General features: G+C 38.9%; 1 protein-coding gene across 1 annotated transcript in view; it reads left to right on the top strand.

The window, feature by feature from the left end:
• LOC143034544 (uncharacterized) overlaps positions 1 to 13,997 on the top strand; it is a 52,568-nt gene extending 38,571 nt beyond the window's left edge. Inside the window, exons 10-12 of the mRNA XM_076200750.1 lie at positions 2,091 to 2,255; positions 3,611 to 3,733; positions 7,373 to 13,997. Of these exons, the coding sequence (XP_076056865.1) occupies positions 2,091 to 2,255; positions 3,611 to 3,733; positions 7,373 to 7,501 (417 nt within the window). The 3' untranslated portion in view covers positions 7,502 to 13,997. The remainder of the gene's footprint in view (positions 1 to 2,090; positions 2,256 to 3,610; positions 3,734 to 7,372) is intronic.
• Positions 13,998 to 27,613: the final 13,616 nt, after the last annotated feature.

Below are 27,613 nucleotides of genomic sequence, written 5' to 3'. Positions count from 1 at the left end.
ATTAGAAATGGAGAGAGTGGTTTGAGGTAAAGGTGGTGCTTCGCCAGAGATGTGTTATGTTGTCTTGGCTTTTCAGTTTACACATGGATGGGGTGGTGCAAGAGGTAAATGCAAGGGTAATGGGTCAGGGATTGGAGATGGTTAAAAAAATGGAGAAAATGGGAGATAAGCCAGTTGTTTGCTGATGACACTTTGCTTGTAGCAGAGGAGCAATTAAGGAAGTTAGTGACTGAGTTTGAGAAGGTGTGCAAAAAAAAAAGAAATTGAATATAAATGTGCATAAAAGTAAAGTGATGAGATGTACAAGGGGAAAATATGGCAGCAAATTGGAAGCGAGTATTAAAGGAGAGAGATTGGAGGAAGTGGATACCAATAGATATTTGGGTCCAAACGTGATGGGAAAGGGGAGGAGTAGAGGTGGAGGTAGAATATAGATTGAGAGAAGCAAGTAAATCACTTGGGGGCTTAAAAAGTGTAATGAGAAATAGACATTAGGGAATGGATGATAAGAAGAAATTGTATGAAGGAGTGATTGTTCCGACAGCACTGTACAGGGCAGAAACATGGAACATAAGAGAGGAAGAATTTAAGTGTGTCTGAGATGAAATGCCTAAGAAGTATGGTAGGGGTTACTAGGCTGGATAGAGTGAGAAATGAAAAGGTGAGGAGGAGAGCAGGGATGGAAAAGGAGTTGAGAGATAGGGTTGATGAAAGAGTATTGGGATGGTTTGGACACATGGAGAGAATGAGAGAAGAAAAATTAGTAAAAGGTGTAGAAAGCAGAGATGGAGGGAATGAACATGAGGGGGCTACCAAAGATGAGATGGATGGATGTGATAAAAGGAGCACTTGGAAAGAGGGGAATGCCTTTTGAGGAAGGGAGAAGACAGCATATTGGGGTGAGTGGAGAATGGTGGTGGATAGGGGGGTGAGTGAGTATGTGTGAATGATATTTTGATGCAGCCTGAAGGGATTTCTCCCTGTCTTCTCTTTTTGTACAGGAGGAGACAGAGGGGGGGGGGTGTCACTGATTAAATGAAGCTACCTTCCTGTGGATGTGCTGTGTCTTGCTACATTTCTCCTGACCCAGGGCAATGGGCAAGATGTAGAGACAACCTGTCATCCAGGAGGAGCCAAGAAAAGAGGGAGAGGTGGTGAATGGCAGTGGAGTATGTGGGGATAAAATGGGTGGGAGTGGATTTATGCCATTGATATTGGCTACCACCCTTGTAAGGCAGAAAAAGCCATGGGTATATGTATGAATGGCTATTCCCACAGAACAGGGAGTAAAATGGGTATATTTCAGTAGTGCTTCAAAGAATGGTAACATTGGTTTTCATGTAAAAAATTCCTTCAGGAAATTAAAATGGAGCTTGCAGGCAGGTTTTGGTTTAGTGTGTGTGTGTAATTTTCTTTTTCTTCTTTTCTCCTTCTCCTCCTCCTTATTCTTCTATTTCTCCATCTCCTCCTCCTTATTCTTCTATTTCTCCATCTCCTCCTTATTCTTCTTCTCCTCCTATTTCTCCTTCTCCTCCTCCTTCTCCTCCTCCTTATTCTTCTCCTATTTCTCCATCTCCTCCTCCTTATTCTTCTCCTCCTCCTATTTCTCCTTCTCCTCCTCCTCCTTTCTTCTCCTTCTCCTCTTTCTTATTGTTGTCCTTTTTCTCCCTACATACCTACCCAACCCCCTGCTGTGTGTTGCCCTTACATTTCTCATACTATCCATCTTAATCCCCACCGTACTTCTTACTTTATTGAATACTTTAACCTGTTTTTAAAATAGTGTATGTCTCCAGCTTGTGCTATTTTATTTCTGTTAATGTATGTGAATTTATTATTATTTCAAAGAGAAGAGGATCGCAGAATCCTTGTGGTTAGTTTTAGATTCCTATAAGGATATTCTAGTTATAGTGACTAATTTTGTAACATGACATTGTCCTTTTCTTCTAAGGAATGGTCCCATTCTCTGTATCTTGTAAGGATTATGAAACCTGTCTTCACAAAAGAAAAGGTGGACAGGCCTCATGATGCAAACTTCAGCAGTATTTGGTGAAAAAATATATATGGACTAATTTTTTATTTTCTTACAGTCTGTATCTATTGTGTCGCTGATCTTTATTGCAACAGCATCCTGGTTGTACCCAAAGTGGCCCAAGGTGGTACTCGTATCAGTTTGCACTTCCCAGATAATAAGGTCCCTAAGTGCTGTATTATATGAGGCTGTCACACACAAAGTGTATTCAACTGCATTACAAGTGAGTATTTGAAAGTATAGTTAGTAAATGTCATCGTTTCTATTTAAAATTTGTTTATTCTATTAAGTGGTTTCTTCCCAATATTAGTAAGTTTGCAGCTTTGGCCATTCACATTTGCTTATTTGTGGCATCCACTATGAATCACCAAGGTCTTCGATCATGAGTCCAACACGATCTAAGATCTTGGTGAATCACAGTAGATGCCACAAAAAAGCAAATCATATGGCACAAGCTTAGAATTGTGCTCTGCAAGGGCAGCTGTAAATAGGTGGCCATTTGATAGGAAATATCCCACCAGGGGGAAGTGTTGTGATTGTGGACGCACAGGTCAGGGTTCGAATCCTTTAGCAGAGCTTCTAAAGATTCAATCTGTTTTAGACATACATAACTTGTCAGAGGGCTTGGCTAAATGGGGAATTTATGAAAATTAAATAAATTGTTGATTAAGGTCAATGCAAGTGATATGTTAAGTTTATTTTTCAAAGTGTAATCACTATGAAAAGCTACCTCCCTTATAAGTCAGTAATAGCTAAGTAAACTACACAAGAACTCTTTTATTTGTTGCCATTTTAAATTGCATTTGCTGCACAAAATTCATCTGCTACAGCCATTTTCGTAAAGCATATCTGTGGTGCCATCTGCTTCGCAGTGAAGTCAGAGATTCTCTTCATTTTTCATGCATCGTCATTGTGTTTGATGAATGGTGATCATGTCAAGTATTGCAGGCTATTTAATATCAAATTTAGGAATTATGAGAATGAAGAAAGAACTAAATATACCTTTTTTTTTTTTTTCTTCTTTTTTTTCTTCTTTTTTTCCTCTCCTTACAAGGGAGGTAGCCAAAGTCATATATACATACATGTACCAATGGCTTTTTCCCCCTTACAAGGGAGGTAGCCAAAAAACAAAGGCATAATAATAATAATAATAATAATAATAATAATAATAATAATAATAATGAAATTTAATCACTTGCATGATTTTCTGGTTCACTGGCATGTAAGGTTGAAATGGCTCTTAATACAAAATGGACCCATACTTCCAGTACACTAAGGGGTACATGTCCAACTTCACATGTGACTATCATTTTGTCCAGGACAACTAATTTCACCAAAAATGTTGCTTGACCCTCTTTGGACGTGGAGACACTCTCTTACTCTTACAGACAATAATTGATTGTCTCTCAGAGTCACTACTTACTACTCATCCTCCACCCCTTGTAGGTACCCATCATTGACCCCACAAGCATACTAAAAAGTTAAATGCACTAACTGGTCATTTGTTTGCTCTTTATTCTTAGCAAATTTAGAATGATTGTCTTAGATGTTACTAATTTAACCTTGTTTGTTTAACAGGTTTTACTGGTCAGCATCATTGAGTTTATTCTTGTTCTTGTGGGAGCTGTTGACATTTTTGGAGGAGATGCTGTGTTACCAATTCTTGGAGCAGTTACTCTTCTCTGTGTTTATATTGTACAGGTTAGTATTTTTTAATTTTGTCACATGTTTTACCAACCAAAATCTAGTCCCACCACAACCAGCAGTGGTCATTGTGACCCACCCATAGGTGGGCATCGTTACTAGTCAAGGGGATGGCAGTTCGAATCCTGGCACCAGTAAAATTGAACTAAGGGCATGGCTCATTAAATTCTACACCACAAAGCCCTCTGTGAGAGGCACCATCCTAGCCTTCTGATAGGGGGGAAGTTTGTAACATTAAACCATATCAATCAATCTATATACCAAGAGGTTTCTGTGTTACTTACAAAGGAGGTAGCCAGCCAAGGCATGCACTGCCCCCACCCCTATAGGCTGTATCAAAATATAATCCATACACAGCTATTCTCCACTCACCTCAATCCCCTGCCTTCTCTCCTCCTTGCTCAACATACATTCCCCTGTTGCTCATGTGTAAGAGAGAGTTGAGGAATAGGGATAGAAGTCAACTGTAGAATAAGGGAAGAAAATAAATATCATGGGGATAAGGGGAAGGGATGTGTGAAGTTCAGGGGAAGACAAAGAGGGAGGATGGGGTGGACGGAGCCTTGGGTAAAAGGGGAATGTCTGTTCAACAGGGAAATATAAGACAGGCAACAGTCTTCTCTCTACTCTCTATCTTTATCTATCTGTATCTCTTTATAGCTATGCAACTATAACTTTATATCTATCACTCTCCATTTATATATCTGTATCCATATGTCTCTCAATTGATCTATATCTCTCTACCTATCTATATCTCTATCTTTACCAATATATATATATATATATATATATATACATATATATATACATATATATATGTATATATATATATACACATATACACACACACAAATATATATATGTATATATATATATATATTGTATTTACCTAGTTGTATTTTACGGGAAGGGGAGCTATGCTCGTGGTGTCCCGTCTTCATATCTCATTTTATCTAAACTATTTAAATTGATGTATTGTTTTTGCACACACCACTCTATCATCTAACTTGTTCCAACTGTCTATTACTCTGTGAGGAAAGCTGTTCTTTTTGAGATCTCTTCTATAGCTGTCTTTCTTGATTTTCTTTCCGTGTCCTCTTGTATTTCTATCATCCCATTTTATCAGATTCTCTCTATCAGTAATTTCTATGCCTTTCATGATTCTATAAATAGCTATCAAATCTCCTCTCTCTCTTCTTTGCTCTAGTGTCTGTAGTTCAAGTTTTGCTAGTCTCTCTTCATATGATAGTTTTGAGAGTGTTGGTGCCAATTTTGTAATTGCTCTTTGTATTCTTTCAAGTTTTTTTTATACATTTTTTTTGTACTTGGTGACCCTATCGTTGCTGCATATTCAAATATTTGTCTTATCAGGGTGATTAGAATTTTCTTCACCATTTCTTCATCCAGGTATGTAAATGCCACTTTGATTGTTCTTATTGAATTATACGTTTCTCCAAAAATCTTATTTATATATTTCTCAGGTGACATATTATTCATAACAATGACTCCCAGGTCATTCTCATTTTCTAGTTTTTTTATTCCTTCTTCTCCCAATTTATATGATCCTGTTATTCTGTTTTTGCTTTTTCCAAATTCCATTATACTACACTTTTTAGTGTTGAACTCCATCTCCCACTTCCTACTCCATTCCCATACTTTATTTAGATCACTCTGTAATGACTCACAATCTTCTTCCGTGTTCACTTTTTTTAACAGTTTTGCATCATCTGCAAAGAAGCTCATATAACTTTCAATTCCATCATCCATATCATTAATATATATAACAAACATTATTGGGCCCAGAACTGTTCCTTGTGGAACACCGCTTATTACTTCATCCCATTTTGAGTGTTTGTCTCTTGTCACTACTCTCATTTTTCTTTCTTGCAAAAAGTCTTGCATCCATTTAACCCCTTCCATACGGGGCCGCACACGTAGGCGTCATGGGGAGCGAGTGTATTCGCGAGGCTGCCATATCGGCGTCTTGATTATATTTATTGTAGTCGCCCCTCCATAATGACATTCTTTCTAATTCTTTTGTAATCGCATTTTCTATGGTTATCAAAATTCACGGGTGAAGAGAGAACGATCGATATAAGCGGTGACTATATTTTATGATGCGATTATTATTACGACACGTCGTACGGCTGGCATTGGCTGCTGCCACCGAGATCTAAGTCCATGACGCCTACGTGTGCGGCACCGTATGGAAGGGGTTAAGCAGTTTGCCCTGTATTCCTCCTTCAGTTTCTAATTTCTTAAGCAACTTCTTATGTGATACTTTGTCAAAAGCTTTTTTTAGGTCTAGAAAGGCACAATCAGCCCATGCATCTCTTTCTTGTATTATATCTATTAGCCTTGAATAGAAACATATTAAATTGGTGACGCATGATCGTCCTTGTCTGAATCCAAATTGCCTTGGATTTAGCACGTTGTTTTTTTCTAAATATTTTACCCATCTACTTTTGACAATTCTTTCACATATTTTTGCTATTGTACTTGTTAGAGAGACTGGTCTGTAGTTGGTAGGGTCTTCTTTATTTCCCCCTTTATATATAGGTACTATATTTGCTTTTTTCCAATCTTCTGGGACTTTTCCTTCTTTCAAGGAACTGTTTATTATGCTATGTATTTTGTCTGCCAGTTCATTCCTGCATTCTTTCAAAATCCAGTTTGCTATTTCATCTGGTCCATGCGATTTTCTGACATCAAGATTACTCAAGTGTTTCAATATATAATTCTTTGTTACTTCTATTTCTTTCATAGGGGGGACTTTCTCTTTCCATTTGATCTCTTCAGGTTGTATGTTCTCCCTTGTAAACACTGATTTAAAATGCTTGTTCATAATTTCTGCCATTTCAATTTCCTCTGTGTATTCAACTCCTCCTTGTCTTAATTTCTCCAAATCTTGTTTGCTTTTCAGTTTGCTGTTTACAAATCTGTAAAATAGCTTTGGTTGATCTTTACATTTTTCTGTGACATCTTTTTCATATTTTCTCTTTTCCTCTCTGCACGCTTGTACATATTCATTTCTATAACAAGTATATATTTTCCATTTTTCAGGTCTTTTGTATTTTTCAATTTGGTCCAAGCTTTGTCTCTTTTGTCTTTTAACTCCCTACAACTTTTGTTGTACCAGCACTTTACATATTATTTTTCTTGTTTTTGTCTTGGGACATACTTTTCCACTCCTTTTTTATAATTTTTTGTCAAAATATTCCATTTCTCATCCATTGTTGTTTCTTCTTTTTATATTCCTTCCCAGTTTTCTTTTTGAAAGAATTCACTTATTTTATCAAAGTTTGTTTTTTCATACATCATTCTTCCTTTTCTATATTGTTTCTTTTCATGTGTATGTATATATAAATATGAATATATATGTATATATATATATATATATATACAGTATATATATATATATACAGTATATATATATTGTATATATATCATAGGGAAAACTTGTGTTTGAATAGGTGGGTGCCTTGTCTGGCTACCTTCCTTATAAGATGAAGTTGTTTAGTTCTTTGATGTTTTTCCATATTCATTTATACCAGAATTTCTTCAGTGTTCTCAGATTCGTTTGATAGTTGTTTATACCATGGAAATTTTTTTCATTTGCATTTAATTTCTTTCCAGTTTTGGATGCAGCGTGACTTTATAATTTGTATATTGAAGAGCATAAGCAGTAAAGTAAATGAAGAAACTCTTCATGAAGAAACGGAGAAACTCACTGACTCGACAGTTACAACTAAAGAACAAGCTTGAATTAATGAGGTTCATTGATATTCTTAAAATCTGAAATGTTTGGAATCTGGAATTCAGAAGTTAAGTTGGCGAACTATCCAGACAAGTTCTTATATTTCTTGTATTCCTTTTACCTCTTGAAATTTGTAAAAATTTGTCGTACTTTCTAGTTATTTTATCCTACATCAGTGTTATGCATCTGGTCTGTGCATAAGCAGTCTCTTCCTTCTTACCCGCTCATGTCAGTATAAGAAAAAAATAATGAGAGACTGTAATTCAGTGACATCTGAAAATTGCAAATCATATAATCGGCAGCTTTAGTGGAGTCAATTTCTGCTTTGGTAAGACAAACGGATGGTTTTAATCAACTACCAAAGGTAGTTCACCATGTTTTTCATAATTCAGTCTGTGCTAACTAGTTATAAAGTTGATATCAATGCACAATGCATCTGAATAAAACTAGTGTATTGGTAGGAAGTTGTTGGTGCTTTACTTCAATAATTAGCATACTTTTGATTGTTGGCTTTTTTTAAATGCTCATTATTGGGATGTGACAGCCACCACACTTGCTTCAGTAGGACAAGATTGACTTAAAATACTGAACCATGTAGTGGTGCTCATTGCTACTTTGACAGTGAACATTCCTTGAATGTATTACTAGTAATAAAGAAATGTATTATAGTGTATTACCTGTACTGCTCTACAAGGAGCTAAGATATGAGGGAGATAAGAGTGGTTGATAGGAGTGGAATGGGTGACTGGGTACCTCCCTTATAAAGGGAAAGAAGCCCTTGGTATATACAGTAGAGGGGATGGAGAGGGGGGTTGCTGATATAATGAAGCGGCCTTGCTGTGGATGTGCTGTGTCTTATGACACCGCTTCTGACCCAAGGCAGTGGGCGAGATGCAGGGATGACCCATCATCCAGGAGGTGCCAAGATAAGAGGGAAGGAAGCAGGGTTTCGGAGTCAGAGAGAGTCGGAGGTTTTAGCTGGGAGTCAAGAGTCGGATTTCTAAGAGTACTAGGAGTTGGAGTCGGAGTCGGAATTTTTTATCTGACTCCAACTCCTTAAGTCCAGTGAAATTATTTTTTTAACATGGTTTCCCTGTTTGGTTTTACCAGTTGCACAATTTAGCAGTTTTTGTATGGTTTTGGTTTTATTTTTGGAGGCAGTAGTGAGTGTGTGCAGTGTATATGTATACTAAGTGGTCTCTCCAGATGAAAACAGTTTTTAACCTAGTTATTAATGTAATAATATGGGTGTATTCAAGGTACAGTACATATATTTTGTTATATTCTTGAAAGCTTTGTCTGCATTTTTACCATTACAGTAATTGGCAAGCCAACAATAGCTGTAAAATACTGTCTATAGATGTGCACTGTGAAATAATTTGTTGCTATTGTGCAAATAGAAAGCAGTAGGTCTCATTATTCCAAGTTTAAAAAATCTAAAAAATTTGATATGTTTTGTGTTGAGAAAATTTAATAACCATCCAGTATAGAATAGTTTTATAGCTAGTTACAGGATATATACCATTTATAGAAGTTTCCAGAATGTAGTTTGTATTAATGTTTCATTCATTCTATACTATGGGAGTTATAGCCAGTGGAATGTATTTTTATTTTTAATAAATATTCAATACCGTATTTTCCGGCGTATAGTGCGCGACTTTTTTACGTTGAAAGGGCCTAAAAATGGGGGGTGCGCGTTATCCGGTGGTGCGCATTATCTACGGCCTACGATAAAAATTCTGCAGCTGTGTGTAATTTTTTTTTCACAACAACGTGATGATGTTGGCTGTCACAAAGTCGGGACGGCATACTTTTCCGTGACGTTCCGTGAGAACAAGAACAGCCATGGTGACATGAAAGAATACGCCAGCATGGGCTACCGTATATAAATATTTTGTATTGGTAGCTAATTATCGAATCTTATTTTTCATGTTTAGATAGGCCTAAACACCATGAAACATGATCAATATTCATGATATTTGCCCATGTTCACAGCATCCTAGTTTGAATTTTTATGTTGGCTTTGTTGCTTCACTTTAGGTATGGTACAAATTCCGTTGCGGCCGTTCATAAACTCATGTCAAACACCTGACTACAACACCTTTCGGGAGTTATATTAACTAAACGTCACCTTGATGAGAGACTGTCCTATTTCACCACTGTCATTGCAGGTTCAAAGCTAAAATGAAACAGTCTGTAGTTTGTTTCAGTATTAAATAAAAAATGGTAAAGACGAATTATTTCCTCAAGATATAAAATGAACATTTTCTGTAAAAATCCCAAAATTTTTCTGTATAATTTACTTTCAATAAACTTTTTTTAGATCATATTTCCTAGAAACTATTTAAGCTACAAAGTAATAAGGGACCAATGCACAACATGAGTCATATACCGGTACATGTAGTTTCGACTCGATTCTCTCGCTAGATGGCGATCGGGCATGCACATTATACGTCGGTGCGCGCTATCTGTGTACTGGGATAACGAAGTGCATGGGTGCGCATAAAAACCCGATGCGCATTTTAAGCCGGAAAATACGGTAAATATAATTATTAATTCAAATTCCTGAATAATTTGTCAATTGTCAAGTGACAGAGATGATTTTTATCTTTAAATAATTTAAACTAGCTACTTTACCTTTGTTGACAGTCTAATTAATTCAAATTATGTTAACATCTAGAACTCCATCATGTACACACATACATGACAGTGTAGACAATAGTAAATATCCACTACGTATGCACTATGCACCTACGTCTTCATGTATGTAAAAGTCAATGGAAGTGTTTTTGTGTGGTTTACTGTTTTGTAGGAGCTATGTCATGCTGGGATAATGCCCTGAGATAAACTTTGACCAGTCTCAAAGGCCAGATAGGAATGACATTAGAGCATATGTCACAGCATTTGGTGATGAGTGAAAAGGGGAGGAACACCTGCTATGAACAGTGTGCACAGGGAAAAGTTGTCTCTCGCTTTACTGAACTGATTCCTGGTTTTTATGATAACATGGTGAAATTAATTCTGTAGTAAGTACTAGGTAGGGCATCCTCCATTAACCTTTCCTCATCATGATTTGTCACATTTTTTCTTTATATTGTATTTACCTAGTTGTATTTACCTAGTTGTATTTTACGGGAAGGGGAGCTATGCTCGTGGTGTCCCGTCTTCATATCTCATTTTATCTAAACTATTTTTAAATTCATGTATTGTTTTTGCACACACCACTTTCTCATCTAACTTGTTCCAACTGTCTATTACTCTGTGAGGAAAGCTGTTCTTTTTGAGATCTCTTCTATAGCTGTCTTTCTTGATTTTCTTTCCGTGTCCTCTTGTATTTCTATCATCCCATTTTATCAGATTCTCTCTATCAGTAATTTCTATGCCTTTCATGATTCTGTAAATAGCTATCAAATCTCCTCTCTTCTTTGCTCTAGTGTCTGTAGTTCAAGTTTTGCTAGTCTCTCTTCATATGATAGTTTTGAGAGTGTTGGTGCCAATTTTGTAATTGCTCTTTGTATTCTTTCAATTTTTTTTATACATTTTTTTGTACTTGGTGACCATATTGTTGCTGCATATTCCAATCTTGGTCTTATCAGAGTGATTAGAATTTTCTTCACCATTTCTTCATCCAGGTATGTAAATGCCACTTTGATTGTTCTTATTAAGTTATAAGTTTCTCCAAAAATCTTATTTATATATTTCTCAGGTGACATATTGTTCATAACAAGACTCCCAGGTCCTTTTCATTTTCTATTTTTTTTATTCCTTCTCCCAATTTATATGATTCTGTTATTCTGTTTTTGCTTTTTCCAAATTCCATTATACTACACTTTTTAGTGTTGAACTCCATCTCCCACTTCCTACTCCATTCCTGTACTTTATTTAGATCACTCTGTAGTGACTCACAATCTTCTTCCATGTGCACTTTTTTTTAACAGTTTTGCATCATCTGCAAAGAAGCTCATATAACTTTCAATTCCGTCATCCATATCATTAATATATATACCAAACATTATCAGGGCTAGAACTGTTCCTTGTGGAACACCGCTTATTACTTCATCCCATTTTGAGTGTTTGTCTCTTATCACTACTCTCATTTTTCTTTCTTGCAAAAAGTCTTCCATCCATTTAAGCAGTTTGCCCTGTATTCCTCCTTCAGTTTCTAATTTCTTAATCAATTTCTTATGTGGTACTTTGTCAAAAGCTTTTTTTAGGTCTAGAAATGCACAATCAGCCCATCCATCTCTTTCTTGTATTATATCTATTAGCCTTGAATAGAAACATATCAAATTGTTGACGCATGATCGTCCTTGTCTGAATCCAAATTGTCTTGGATTTAGCACGTTTTTTTCTAAATATTTTACCCATCTACTTTTGACAATTCTTTCACATATTTTTGCTATTGTACTTGTTAGAGAGACTGGTCTGTAGTTGGTAGGGTCTTCTTTATTTCCCCCTTTATATATAGGTACTATATTTGCTTTTTTCCAATCTTCTGGGACTTTTCCTTCTTTCAAGGAACTGTGATAGAAGGTTTATGAGAATGGTCAAATGAAATAACAGATGATTTTTTTTTTGGGGGGGGGAGGGGAGGGGCACAAAGGAAAAAGAAAATATATAGCTTGAAGTGGCAACTCTGCCATGACAGATTTTAAAGTGCTCATAAGCTGGTAGATGATCATGAGCATAAGTAATACCATTATATATTTAATATATATATGTTTATACGAATATACGTGCTTGTGTGCATATATATATATATATAAAGCTGGGTGAGTGTATATGCAAGTATATTTATCATACAAGTGAATGTTTCACATAAAAAATAATATACATGAAAAATATTTATAAAATGCTTGCTGAATAGGTGTGGGAGGCTAGTATATGGATCTGCAGAATAGATTTCCACATAGGGGTCAAGGAGTTAAGGAGTCAGAGCCGGAGTATGGAGTCGGAGGAATCAAAGGAGTTGGAGTCGGAGTTGGAGTTGGCATCCTAGGAATTCTAGGAGTTGGAGTTGGAGTCGGACCTTATACCATCCAACTCCGCAACCCTGGAGGGAAGAGGGTGGAAGGGAATGGAGTATGATAGGGATGGAATGGGTGGGAGTCATTTTTATGCCTTTGTTTTTAGCTACTTCCCTTATAAGGGGGAAAAATCCTTTGGTATATGTATGTATGTTTAAATTGTCAGTATATTGTCAGTGAGACACATAGGTAAATAAATTATGTAGTGGTGGTAGATCAGTGAAAGTATCAGTACCAAAAGGCTTCTTCCTCCATAGAAAGGAGGTAGCCAATGAAAGTTATTAACCAATTGGTTTTTGCCACATGGTGGCACATGACCACTTGTGGACTGCTTAATAGTACCAAAAATATCAATATTGTGATCTTAGTTTGTCAGGAAAGGGTGGAGTGGAGGTGGAGGTAGAATGTAGATTGAGAGGAGAAGCAAGTAAATGCCTTGGTGGATTAAACTGTAATGAGGAATAGACATTTGGGAATGGATACTAAGAGGAGATTGTATGAAGGAGTGATTGTGTCAACAGCACTGTATGGGGCAGAAACATGGAACATAAGAGAGGAAGAGAGGAGTTTGAATGTGTTTGAGATGAGGTGTCTGAGAAGTATGATGGGGGTTACTAGGCTGGATAGAGTGAGAAATGAAGAGATGAGGGGGAGAACAGGGGTGGTAAGGGAGTTGGGAGATAGGGTGGATGAAAGAGTATTGGGATGGTTTGGACACATGGAAAGAATGAGTGAAGAAAGACTAGTAAAAGAGGTATGAAATCCAGATGTGGAGGGAGTGAACGTGAGGGGGTGACCTAGGATGAGATGGATGGATGGGGTGAAAGGGGCTTTAGGGAAGAGGGGAATGTCTGTTGAGGAAGGACAGAAGACAGGGGTGAATGGAGAATAGTTGTATATGGATGATGTAATGCATGAGGTGGAATGGGTGGGGGGATGGGAATGAGGTTGTATGTGTGAGAAAAATTTGACACAGCCTGAAGGGATTTCTCCCCATCTTCTCCTTTTTTGCCTGAGGGGACGGAGAGGGGGGGTCACCGATATAATGAAGCGGCCTTGCTGTGGATGTACTGTGTCTTGCGACACTGCTTCTGACCCAGGGCAGTGGACAAGATGCAGGGATGACCCATCATCAACGAGGTGCCAAGATAAGAGGGAGGATAGAGGGTGGAGGGGAGTGGAGTGTATTAGGGATGGAATGGGTGGGAATGGTTTTTATGCCTTTGTTTTTTGGCTACCTCCTTTGTAAGGGGGAAAAAGCATTTGGTATATATATGTATGTTATTTTAGGGTGAGGTCCTCATATAACCAATCAAGAGACATTTTCATTAGAATTTTAAATTCTCTTGTTTTAGTATTTGTTTTTCATTTATTTTTTATCATATATATTTTTAGCATTTTAGTATGTACTTGTCCTGTTAATCGGTAAAAATATAAAGAATAAAGCTTATAAAACAATGAAAATATTATTTACACAAATACCATAACATCATTTATAAACATTAATCTTTTATATATGCTTCATCTATATTAAATCTATTATGTAAATAAAATGAAGCATGCATAACCATGGAGTGAAGGATAACCCCCAGGTATCCTATATATGTCATGAATCTCATTTCAAGGCCCAGCAGCTTGCTTCACCTTATTCCCTTACAAAGAGTAAAATAGCAAGATCCCAATACGAAATTTAAGGACTGGATATATGGAAGAGGAGGACCAGCTATTGCCCCATCACCTTCAAGTAGTGCTCCTTGGGAGTTGGCAAGAGTGAAGAAAGTAGCTGAAAATTATACTACATCATCACCATCAGTCTCCTGTCCCACTAATTATCAAGAACTTCATCTTTCCCACTAACAACCATAGCGATAGTGCATGATGGTTGGGGCAGAAGATGGAGATCTTTGGAAGCCCCTAGTCTCAACTTGTAGGCAGCTGTTGTAGACCCAGTGATCTCTGCCCACTCTAGATGGGAAGGATCTAGAAAAATGTACCCCAAATATCTATGTGTATACCAAGGGCTTCTTCCCCTCTTGTAAGGCATGCACCCACTCCCATCTATCACTCTTGTTTCCCTCTCATCTTAGCTCCTCATGGATGAAGGATCAGCCCTGTCTCCTGCCCACTACCTGGGTCAGAAGCAGTGCAGCAGGACTTGGTACATCCACAGCAAGGCTGCTTCACTTAATCAGAGACCCCGCTCTCTGTCCCCTCATGCAGAAAATGGAGAAGACTGGGAGAAATCTCTTTGGGATATATCAAAATATTAGCCACACACAATCCTATTCTCACTAAGGGATATTCCATATGAGTCTACCTACCCAGTCCCACTAGCCATCAACTTCACCCATAGCCAAAGTAGACCTTGACTTGAACTACTAAAGACCCTTGGTCCTGAAGCCACCATTAATGAGTTGATAACAAAGAAAAGACTCTTGGAATTATTCAGTGAACTTGATGGAACTCCTTGTGATATGTGGCCCAAAGAGAAACTCCAACAATAGAACTAGAACAAAGAGCTTGGTATGACAATGCCCAAGCAAGATCAGCACGAGATTGTCCACAAGGATAGAAGCACTGGTAAACTAGTCCCCTTCTATCCCACTTCTTCCTACCCAAGTCAGATGAGAAGGCACAGCAATCCTCATCTGCCTGGATATCATCACCTTTTACACTCCACAAGCCACTGCATTCAAACTCTTCCTACATTGCCCAGTAACTAGCTACTCAAATTTGCTGTCTACATCTCTCTCGCCAGGAAACACTTGAGAAACACTGTCAATCCTTCTTACCCAACTAACCCCCTATCTTCTACCAGGAGACTTCAGTACAAGACACCCCACGAGGAAATTATATCCTCTCTACTAACAACCCACTCCATGTCACTGTAACACTGACCAACAAACAGCCTTTCACCTCTTCAAGAATGACATGAACATCAATTTCTATGGACACCAGACCACCTAGACTATAATCAATAATACCAGACCTACTCCATAGTGACCACTTCCCACTTCTTACACCCCTGCAGTCTCAATGGTCCCTTTCCCATGTAAACTAAAAAAAAAAAAAAAAAATGGTAGCATTATACACCAAAATGGTAGAAGACTACCAAGCAGTCAATACAACACTGACTCAACTTATTATATGGCATCATTGACACTCTTCAATTCACCATCTACATCACAACAGTCACTTAATGGAACCCAAACTGTGCCACAACCCATAAAGTAAAGTAGATAGTCTTCCACTACTTAAAAGACACTCAACCTGGAGAAGAGTGAAGAGGAATGGGAGGCCTTTTTGGACTGATATGAGTGTATAAAGTTTTGGGAGGAATGTGAATGTAGTAGTGTTGGAGGATCCTGATGCAAGGGTATAATGAGCCCATAGATTGAAAAGTAGGGCAGTCTGGGTTGTCAAGTAAGAATTACAGAAATGATGTGAGATGTGCTTAGAAATGGAGCTGATGAGAGCAGTATTTAAAAAGAGCCAAGCATAAATATACATGAGAAAGGGTGGTTGATAGGATATTAATGAACTATGTAGCAGTACCCAGATGGAAGACTGGAAGAGTTTTGGGCATTCACGTTTTCATGGAAAAGGGCAGATAATTGCCAGATAATTTTTGTTAGGAAGGAAATTGAGAATAAAGGAAAGTGGAGGAGGAAAAGGGATGTAGGCAGAGAAATGCTATGAGTAAACAAATTGAATAAGAAGGAAGAGGAGAAAGAATACCAAGAAAAGTGTGGTAGGTGGTGTAGGGGAAGTAAAAGTGGAAGAATAATGGGTATGGTTAAAGGAGAAAGTGATAAAGTGTACAAAGATTGTTGTACTAATACATGTATTCATAAAGCCTAAATAATCCAATTTCTCACTTAACATTCAATTCAGGTGAAGTTAGTTTAGAGTAGGTTAGGTTACATTATGCTACATTTGGTCAATTTGCATTAAATTTTGTTGCATTATGATAGGAAAGTACATTAGATTACATTTGCTAATCTGTAAGATTTTATGCTATACAAAATTTACTATTTCAACCAGACTATTCAATTGCTAATGCACAATAATGGATGATGTGTGTGTGTGTTGGGGGAGGAGATGTGGGGGTACAGTTCCCAGCTAGGGTTCTTACAGTCTGGCAAGATTGCGGTGGTCCAGACGTACAACCCCCAACGTCCTAGAGATAAGTAGTGTACAAGGTTAGATTATGCTAGGATATGTAATTTCCTGTGATGAACAATCTCGCCTGTTTATACATATATATACCAATGGCTTTTTCTTTCTGGATGATGGGTCTTCCCTGCATCTCTCCCACTGCCCTGGATCAGAAGCAATATAGTAAGACACAGCACATCCACAGCAAGGCTGGTTTGTTTAATTGGCGAGCCCCCCCTTTCTGTCCCCTCATACAGAAAAAGTGAAGACATGAAGAAATACCTTCTGGCTGCATCAAAATATCATCCACACATCCTACCCCACCCACTCCCATGCATCACAGCATCATCCATACACAACCATTCTCCACTCACCCCTATCATGTCTTCTCCCTTCTTTCCTCAACAGACACTCCCCTCTTTCCCCCTTATCATGTCTTCTCCCTTCTTTCCTCAACAGACACTCCCCTCTTTCCCCCTTATCATGTCTTCTCCCTTCTTTCCTCAACAGACACTCCCCTCTTTCCCAATGCCCCTTTTACCCCAGGTTAAAGTTACTTAACATTACATAATTAATTAAATTACCACACACGTGAGAGGGGGATGGGGTGTGGGGCTGTTACAGACTGACTCTTGTTCTTTAGCCCTATTGACATTGCCAGCACCTTTCCAAGCAATCGTATACATATATATTTTTTGTATATCAGTTTTATATACCTCCAACACTCCCCCACCACATTTCTCTATAACGAGAGGTAGAGAGAGAGATAAAGAGACATGTCCACTTTCCATGGTGCTATTGGCTTGAATGGTTCTTAGATTTTTTTTTTTTTTTTTTTTTTTTTTTTATCTTTACATCCCTACCCACCCACATCCCACATCTACACCACCACCCACCCCTCCATCTCCATCCATACCAGTAGCATGAATATAGTGGAACTAGGAAAAGGTAACCGAAGAAATATAACAAAATGATACAATGATACAATGATACAAAAATATAGTTTTGATGGAAACAGTTATAACAGTGTCAACATGTACAGAATTCAGACTGATAAAAAAAGATGCAGAACAAGCAGTTTAGTCTTGGGATACAAGAACTGCAATAAACAAAAACAAATAATAATTCGAAATATTTTGCTAAAAATAGAAAGGTAAAAGTGAAACTGAGGAGATGGTGTATATATACTGTATGTCCTGAAATCCCTGGACAGTGGAAGGAGGGAGTGGTTGAGGGGCATGGGAATGCTCATACACTGGTTGAAGGGGGATAGCTGCAGTTGGGAGCCAAAGTCCAGGAAATTTGGGACGCCGGCCGGGACCACACACGTTCCCTTCAAGCAGAGTGTGCAATGTTGAAGTACCAGAGAAATGCTTCTTAAAAGAGGGGAGGAAACTCATGTAAATCACAGAACTTACACTGATTTTATTATGATTCAAGATATCTCCAGAATCAGTGGCATGCAATTAATTCAACAAGTTTTATCTTTGTATCATGAATATTATTTCACATTAAGTCACAAGAATTACAACATACCTCTGATTATCCCTTTGGCCTCTCAGATGATAGTGCACTGACTGGTGATGTCTTCCAATGAGTGGATATCCTCAGTTGAACAGGATGCTGTTGATATTCGTGGATCCGTGCGTCGCATAGGGGCGGCGGGAACCATGCCTGTTCTTAGTCGATAGCACTGAACACGTGGTAGGGGAGGGAAATCGCGTCCAAGTATTTCATTTCCCCGATTTCGTCGATCTTTCCGCTTCATACACTCTAGAAGTTTGTTTTCCTGAACAGGCACGTTCCATGTATTGAATCACTGGAGTGGGTTTGGCAATACACCCGACTGATCTTGTAGATTCTGATTTCGGGGCATGTCACGAAGCACAGCTCGAGGCACGTCACGAAGCACATTTCTGGGCACGTCACGAAGCACATTTCTTGTTTCAGTAAGTTTCAGGGACATTCGAAACACGAGTCACTGCAACGTGATTAGCGATGACCAACGATGAGAATAATATGTTCATGTTGATTTATTCACTTTCGAGGAAGCGAGGTACTCAGAGAGTGTGGCGTGCCTACTGCCTACTGCGTGATATCAGCGGTATCAAGCATGAGGGTACGCTGTATTTTCGTCGGGCACTTTCCTAATCGTTAAATTGCGAGAGGAATGCGACGCAACGTCTGGGCAGAAGTTGAGGCATTTCTAATAGTCTTGTGAGGTAGTTACTAGTTACGAGACAAGGATACATGATCCTAACTAGCCTAGACGAGAAGTGGCAAGCGCGCAGGGGGTGGGGGATAATTAGCAGCGGACCCTCAAACAAAAACAAATGAGAAACAAATCAAGTGGTAATACAGAGGTAAAACATATCAATCATAATCACAAAGTACAATGATACAAATTTGTAATATAGTGAATTAGTTAAATTGAGAAGTTGAGACATTTCAATCTTAACATTATAACATCTGTGATGACTTCGATCATGAGCATACAAAGACATCTTTGAAGACGTGGTGGGGGGGAGATTCTGTAAATAAAAGATACTTAAACTCGATAAGGCGCTGTAACCAATTAGCGCTAAACTCTCACAAAAGTTGCTGGGGACTCGGGAGAAGGGGGAAGGAAAATACTAAGAAGTAGTTACTAGAAGCCTTAAGACTTCCAGCGATTCAATAGAGCAAAGGAAAAGTAATAGCCGAAGGGGCTGAAAAGAGACGAAAGAAAATGGGAAGCAGTAGTCAGTGTGCCACAACGCCAAAATTGTGACACTGTACAATTTAGTGGTGGGTGATGCAAATTCCTGGACAGTGGAAGAAGGTGGTAGATGAGGTGGTGTGGGTAACACGTACCGTAAGTGATTGATGAAGGGAGGGGGAAGATAGCTGCAGTTGGGGAACCGAAGTCCAGGCGATTTGTATCACATCTCGGGACCACTCGCCTTCCCTCCAAGGCAAGCGTGAGAGTAAATCAAAGAGGGGGGAGGGGTATGATGGGACAACTCATTAAGTGAACCGTCCTAGGCTAATGAAACTCAGAACTCCTATTGTGAGTTTTAATGAATTTAAATAATTAAACACTAGAAATATATCTTGATTAAATAAGGGTTTTAACAGTTGGTCTTCATACATACATCCTATCTATTCCCTGCGCGCGTTCCTAGCTTAAGAAATTGTTAATGAATTAGTACTTAATAAGTGTCTTGCTTGTGGAGACGTCTTCAATTAGCATGATCTCCTGCTGAGCTACGATCGGCGCCGCTTCGTTTGTTGGGGGCGGGGGGTGGACGGCCTGGGCGCGCTGTGATGGGGGCTTGTAAGTCACTTCATCGGCGTATTCCCGGTCAATCGCACTACACTCAGAGTTTTTGCTTGAGGGGTTTATACCCAAATAATCGACACTCGATTTGCTCACGAGGATATAAATCCCCAACAGTCACATGAGGGAGGAAAGGACACTATTGGTCTTCCGAGATCGAGCGGTCTGACCTCCTTTGATGAACTTGATGCTTAGACTGCCTGTGTCCTGCGACAGGTCAGGTCACGATGTCCGCTAGCCGGCTTCCGACGTTGCCAATAGTTCTACGTCTCCGTCCCTAGTTGTGAAGGGTACTACGAATAATGTTCATGTGGGAGGTGACACAGTTGCAATTGTTCCTTGAGGTAGACACTGTTCACGAGCGGGTTAGACACAATCCTAATTATTCTAATTGCCTAGCTTAAACAAATATGTGGCAGCGCGCAGGGGGGGGGGGAGGGGGTGTGTTTGGGCGCTTTGTTTGGGCGCGAACACCTTTCAGCTTGGCTCTGACAACACAAATAAAAAACGGGGGGGGGTGTTTCTAGATAATTAGAAGTCTCTCCCTTCGTTAAGGCACTGAAATTGATTGTCAAAAATGACATGACAGATGAAGAGGATAACGAGGAGGAGAAAGGACAGGATGTAGCTACTAGAAGTCTTAAGGACTCTGGTAATTCCCCCGAGTATAGGGAACGAAGGGCTGAAACGGTGAGAAAACAGACGAGAAAATGGGAAGCTGAGATAGCGAGCCGGGTGTCACAATTTCAAAAATTGTGACAGTGGGCACCTACCGGTAAAGTTGCCGGTTTTATCGGTAACAACCTTAACAGTAGCTTACCGGCAAAAATTCTGCTACCGTTAAAGCTCCGTTAATTAACCGATAACATGATAAGCTATACCATAACACTCAGGAGCGGTAAGCACGTCTCGGCTTGGTGGTACTGAGTGACGGTACTGACGGTAGTGGTGGGCAGCTATCGGTAAAGTTACGGGTTTTATCGGTAACAACCTTGACGGTAGCTTACCGGCAAAAATTCTGCTACCGTTAAGGCTCCGTTAACCGATAACTCGATAAGCTATACCATAACACTCAGAGAGCGGTAAGCACGTTTTGGTTTGGTGGTACTGAGTGACGGTACTGACTGGCCCAGTGTCCCGCTAATTTTACCGGTTAAACTTTTACCATTAAGCAAGTATCTACCGCTAAGGTCTCGGTAATTTTTTACCATTAAAACCGTTTTTTTCGGCACTTTTGTTAATTTCTCAATATAATTAATGTTATTTCTGTCATCAGCATACGGAACTATATTAATTGTGAAAGTTTCATCGAAAAATTCCGCGTGTCGCCAAACGAAGACCCATATATATATATATATATATATATATATATATATATATATATATATATATATATATATATATATATATATATATATATATATATATGTGTGTGTGTGTGTGTCGCGGCGAAACGCGACAGACATATCAATACATCAAAATACCATAGGATCCGATCAACACTGGTTCAGTTGATAGAGATTGCAACGCTCCCTCCGGGTAAGCGATAATTTTTCCGCTGCTCCTTGTGTCAATGACACACAAACCGAAGGACGAGGGTTGGTACTGGACCGCAGATTAGTCGTCTGGTAGGACATGGGGATTGGGTAGGTGGGTCCTAGTCCACTTTTCCATTCTTGGTTGAAAGGAAACTCGATCTTTTCTCTGTATTTATTCTTCCAGAACTTCCATAAACTTCCCACACCAGGGAAGGGGGGAGGGTTTGCAAACTTGTTTTCCCTTTCAATAGTACATTTTACTCCAGGACTGGTTCCCTTCGTGAAGGGATTATTTCGGATTATGATTTAGCAGCCTGGGTCGGCTGTCTTGAAGAGCTTTCGTGGCTTTTCTCATATGCCACGTAGATAGACTAGTTCAAAACAATGAGCCCTTTCTTTACCCTCCGTGTCCGATAGCGAGATTAGGACTTAATGTTTACGTAGTAAAATTTTTTTAACATGTTTGTTAACGAATCCAGTTCCTTTTATGGATTTCTTTATAATTAATTCTAATCATTACAATAGTAAATTAAAAATATTAGAGCTGGATGATGAATCAATTTCTAAGTATTTCCAAAATTTTAAAGGGGTAACTTTTCCCCCTGACATATAGAATGAAGCAGAAGTCGGGATAATATATCTAAATAAATATGTTCAGTTTTCAACCCATTCTCAGACACTTTAGGGGGAAACAAGTTATTTTTACGAAATTCTAAAGTTTGAAGGGCATACGCCATATTAATATTGTGTGATCTCTATGCAACATAAACAAACATTAGAAAAATTAAAGCCTTGAATTAATCCTGACAAGAGAGATCATCCAACTTTTCTGACGGAAATGCTAGTAAGGGAATTTCTATCTAAATGTTTGTGCACATATATTAATCTCTTAATAACATCGAAAGTGATTAAATTTAGATTTAAATATTTTTACGAAAATGCGGCGCACAGTGACAGTCAGTGACCATACGTGATCTTTTTCTATCACATTCATTTGCTTTGGAGATGCCCTATATAAAGGGCGCTAAACATTAATCATCCCCATGAATTTTGTAATCATGTTGGTTCACTATGCGGCGTCATGGTATTTTTCCCTGCTAAACATTTTAATCTTGAAATATATAACTTGATTTTTTTCCATCCATGTGTGGAGAATATTATGACTTCCGACAGATTTCCCAACTCTTTTAATACGAATGTTGACGGTATAAGTTAATACTGGGATACTCTGCGTGAACTTGTATACAACTTTCAACACTACAAAACTACGTACCTGTGAACAGCAGTGAACTCATCGAACCCTGAAACGTATAATGGCATCACAAAGCATCATGTATCTTTATGAATATGTAATTATTTCCATTATTCATATTGGTTTGAATATTTCATTGAACTAAATTTATGACTTACCGTGGCCTTGGGGCCACTTGGAAATCTTCTTCGTCTTTGTTCTGGTTAATGACGGTGTTGTGCGCGACGAACTTCGGGCATGGCATGGAGGGTGAGTATGGGAATGGGAAAGGATAAAGGTATGTTGAGGGGAATGGTTCTCTCACGGAATCCCCTCACTGGTTACACGCTTCGTCGTATATGCACTTCACACATGATATATATGAGGTCTGTGATTGGGGTGAATTCATATCATCCCCTAGTCACGAATCACTAACAGTCAATTACATTTCTTGTCTCGGACTTGTCTTGTCCTCAACTAGTACTCAACTCCTACTCAACTTGAACTCAACCACGCAACTACGTTGTATGGGCGCGAGAGGGGCCTCTCTTGGTCCCGAACGCCTAGTGACCTTTGACCTCTCGTTGCCAAGGGTCTATGGGAAGTACAACTTCACCTTAACTGAAGTGAAAATGTTGCACGATACATATTATATATAATCCCCATGCATGGGAACTATAGATGGGTAATGCACCAGAACCAATACTCAAGACGGAGAAGACACCAAGTGGTAAATAAAATTATTAATAATGAAATGACATATCGGTAACTCGACATTCCTGAGAGGGGTTAGACAACCGGCTTGTGGTAACTAAGGGGTGTCGAGTCCTTACATAATGTTTTATATAATGTTTTCGTATATAGAAACAAAAATGATAGGCCACTCTATCTAAATGGAAAAAGTAATACTGTATAATCTGTTATGCATGTTTTCATATACTAAGTTTCTAGAATACAAATTTCATACAGCTTGATATGCTTAATTGCTGTATTTCAATCTTAATCCTAATTCTACAGCTATCAATTCACTAAATTAACTGAGGCCGTAACCACAGATGTCTATATTAATATGTAATAATAGTCTATTTACTCTAAAAAATGCCTCTGTCGGGATTTATTCCCGACACCATGTGTGTGTTGAACATTGTGCAAAATCGTGTCGGCACCCTTTATTTACATGTCTTATTTCAATTTTTTGGGCACCAAAAGGATTTTTTTTATTATATTCAATCACAAATAAAAGCAAAGAAAAATATAAATAACCTAACCTAGAATAAGCGTCATTTGCAGACGACAATCAGTTATTTTAAGAACTGTCTAGTTTCTGCATCCGGGATTTATTGATAATGGGTGACCTGACCTAACCTAACCTAACCAGAATAAGCGGCCCCTTTCGTATGTGTGTGCGCGTGTGCGTGTTCCTGTGTGTGCGCGTGTGATCTGTCGCCTCAGTACTGTAATATGCTAAAGTGCTTTGGTGTATATAAAGGGAGGAAAACAGGGGGTCATAATTTTTAAATAAATTTGGAAATCATGACTAATAAAAGAGCCTAACCTAACCCAACCTAACCTAACCTAACCAACCCTAACCTAACCTAACCAAACACCAAACCTAACCCCAAACCTAACGTAACCTAACCAAACCTAACCTAACTAACCTAACCGAACCTAACCTAACCCAACCTAACCTAACCAAACATAACCTAACCTAACCATCAAAACCTAACCTAACCCAACCTAACTTACCCTACCAAAACCTAACCTAACCAAACCTAATATAACCTAACCCAACCCAACCTAACCTAACCAAACCTAACCTAACCAAACCTAACCTAACCCAAAACTAACCTAACCTAACCAACCCTAACCTAACCTAAACATAACCTAAACCAAACCAAACCTAACCTAACCAGCCTAACCTAAACTAACCTAACCAAACCTAACCTAACCTAACAACCCTAACCTAACCCCTAACATACCCCTAACTTTACCTATCCCAACCTAACCAAACCTAACCAAAACCTAACCTAACCATAACCAAAACCTAACCTAACCATAACCTAACCCTTGCCTAACCTAACCTAACCAAACCAACCTAACCTAACCAAACCTAATCCAACCCTAACCTAACCTAACCAACCTAACCAAACCTAACCTAACCCAAACCTAACCTAACCAAATCTAACATAACCTAACCAAACCCTAACCTAACCATCAAAACCTAACCTAACCAAACCCTAACCTAACCTAACCAAACCTAACCTAACAAAACCTAACCTAACCAAACCGAATCTAACCTAACCAAACCTAACATAACATAACCAAACCTAACCCCTAACCTACCTAACCTAACTTAACCTAACCAACCCTAACCTAACCTAACCCTAACTTAACCTAACCTAACCTAACCAAACCTAACCTAACCAACCTAACCTAACCTCTTACCATTACAACCTAACCAATCTAACCTAGCCTAACCTAACCCCCTAACCTAACCTAACCTACCCTAACCTAACCAACCTAACCAAACGTAACCTAACCAACCTAACCTATCCTAACCTAACCAACCCAACCTAACCAACCTAACCATCTCAACCTAACCTAATCTAACCTAACCTAACTTAACCTAACCCTAACCTAACAAATCTAACCTAACCTAACCAAACCTAACCTAACCTGGTGGTCGTAAGTCTTAGTTTTTAGTAATTATTGTACGTCATGGTTGGAGGTGGTACTTGCAGGTGGTAGTTGTAGGTGTTGGTTGCAGGTGGTGTTTGAAAATTGTGGTTGTGGGTCGTGGTTGCAAGTGGTAGTTGTAAGTGGTGATTGTAAGTTGTGGTTGTAAGTGGTGGTTGCAAATGGTGGTTGTAAGTGGTGGTTGTAGGTCGTAGATGTAAGTAATGGTTGCAAGTAGTAGTTGTACGTGGTGGTTTTGAGTGGTGGTTGTGAGAGTTGTAGGTGGTGGTTGGAAGTGGTGGTTGTAAGTCGTGGCTGTAAGTGGTGGTTGTAAGTCGTGGCTGTAAGTGGTGGTTATTGGTGTTTGTAAGTCGTGCTTCTAAGTCGTGGTTGTAAGTGGTTGTTCTAAAATGTGGTTGTAAGTGGTAGTAGTAAGTGTTGATTGTTAGTGGTGGTTGTCAGAAGTGATTTTAGATCGTGGTTGTAAGTGGTGGTTGTAAGTGGTGGTTATAAGTGGTTATAATTGGTGGTTGTAAGTCGTGATTTAAGTGGTGGTTGTAAGTGGTGCTTGTAAGTCGTCGTTGTAAGTGGTGGTTGTATGTGGTGGTTGTAAGACGTGATTGCAAGTGATCATTGTAAGTGTTCACTGTAAGTGGTGGTTGTAAATGGTGGTTGTAACTGGTGGTTGCAAGGTGATGGTTGTAAATGTGGTTATACATAGTGGTTGTAAGTCTTGGTTTAATTGGTGGTTGTAAATGGTAGTTGTAAGTGGTGGTTGTAGGTGGTTGTAAGTGGTGATTGTAACCTAACCTAACTTAACCTAACACGTAAACTAACTTAACCCTAAACTAACCTAATCTGACCTGACCTAACCAAATATAACTTAACTTATTCAAACCTAACCTTACTTAACCGAAGCAAAATTAATCAAAACCTAACCTAACCTAACCAAACTAAACCTAACCTAACCTAACCCAACCTAACCAAACCTAACCTAACCAAACCTAACCAGCCTAACCTAACCAACCTAACCTAACCCTAACCTAAACTAACCTAACTTAACCTATCCTAACCTAACCTACCTAGCCTAACCTAACATAACCTTAACCTAGCCAAACCTAACCTAACCTTACCTACCCTAACCTAATCTAAGCAACCTAACCTAACCCAACCTAACCATCAACACCTAACCTAACCAGCCTAACCTAACCTAACCAACCTAACCTAACCCGAACCTAAACTAACCTAGCCTAACCTAACTTAACCTAACCTACCTAGCCTAACCTTAACCTAGCCAAACTTAACCTTACCTACCCTAACCAAACCTAACCTAAGCAACCTAACCTAAACTAACCTAACCCAAACTAACCTAACCTAACCTAACCATCAACACCTAACCTAACCTGACCTAACCTAACCAAACCTAACCTAACGTAGCCTAGATTAACCTAACCTAACCAAACCTAACCTAACATAATCCAACCAACCTAACCTAACATTGTGGTTGTAAGTGGTTTTCAAGTGGTGGCTTGTAAGTGGTGGTTGTAACTCGTGGTTGCAAGTCAAGTAAATCGTCGTTGTAAGTGGTGGTCTTAAGTGGAAATTGTGAGTGCTGGTTGCAAGTGGTGGTTGTAAGTGGCGGTTGTAACTCGTAAGTCAAGTACGTCGTCGTTGTAAGTGGTGGTTGTAAGTTGTGTTTGCAACTCGTGATTGTAAGTCAGGTAAATCGACGTTGTAAGTGGAAGTGGTAAGTGCCGGTTATAACTCGATGTAATTCAAGTAAATCGTCGTTGTAAGCGGTGGTTGTAAGTGGCGTTTGTAAGTCTTGTCATAAGTCAAGGTGGTTGTAAGTCGGGGTTGAAAGTGGAAGTTGAAAGTGGAGGTTGTAAGTAAAGTAAGTCGTTGCAAGTGGTGGTTGTAACTCGTAGTTGTAAGTAAAGTAAATCGTTGTAAGTGGTGGTTGTAAGTGGTGGTGTTTGTAAGTGGTGGTTGTAAGTGGTTGTTTTTAATTGGTGGTTTTAAGTGGTGGTTGTAACTCGATGTTGTAAGTTGAGTAAATCGTTGTGAGTGGTGGTTGTAGGTGGTTGTAAGTTGCGTTTGTAAATCTTGTCATAAGTCGTGGTTGTAGGTTTTAGTTGTATGTCATGATGGTTGTAAGTGGTGGTTGTAGG

The sequence above is a fragment of the Oratosquilla oratoria genome, chromosome 17 (assembly GCF_046742065.1).
Source record: "Oratosquilla oratoria isolate Oo_2021 chromosome 17, ASM4674206v1, whole genome shotgun sequence".
NCBI classification, from domain to species: domain Eukaryota; kingdom Metazoa; phylum Arthropoda; class Malacostraca; order Stomatopoda; family Squillidae; genus Oratosquilla; species Oratosquilla oratoria.
The sequence above is the reverse complement of the archived record's forward strand: the minus strand, read 5'-3'. Positions and strand labels throughout refer to the sequence as shown.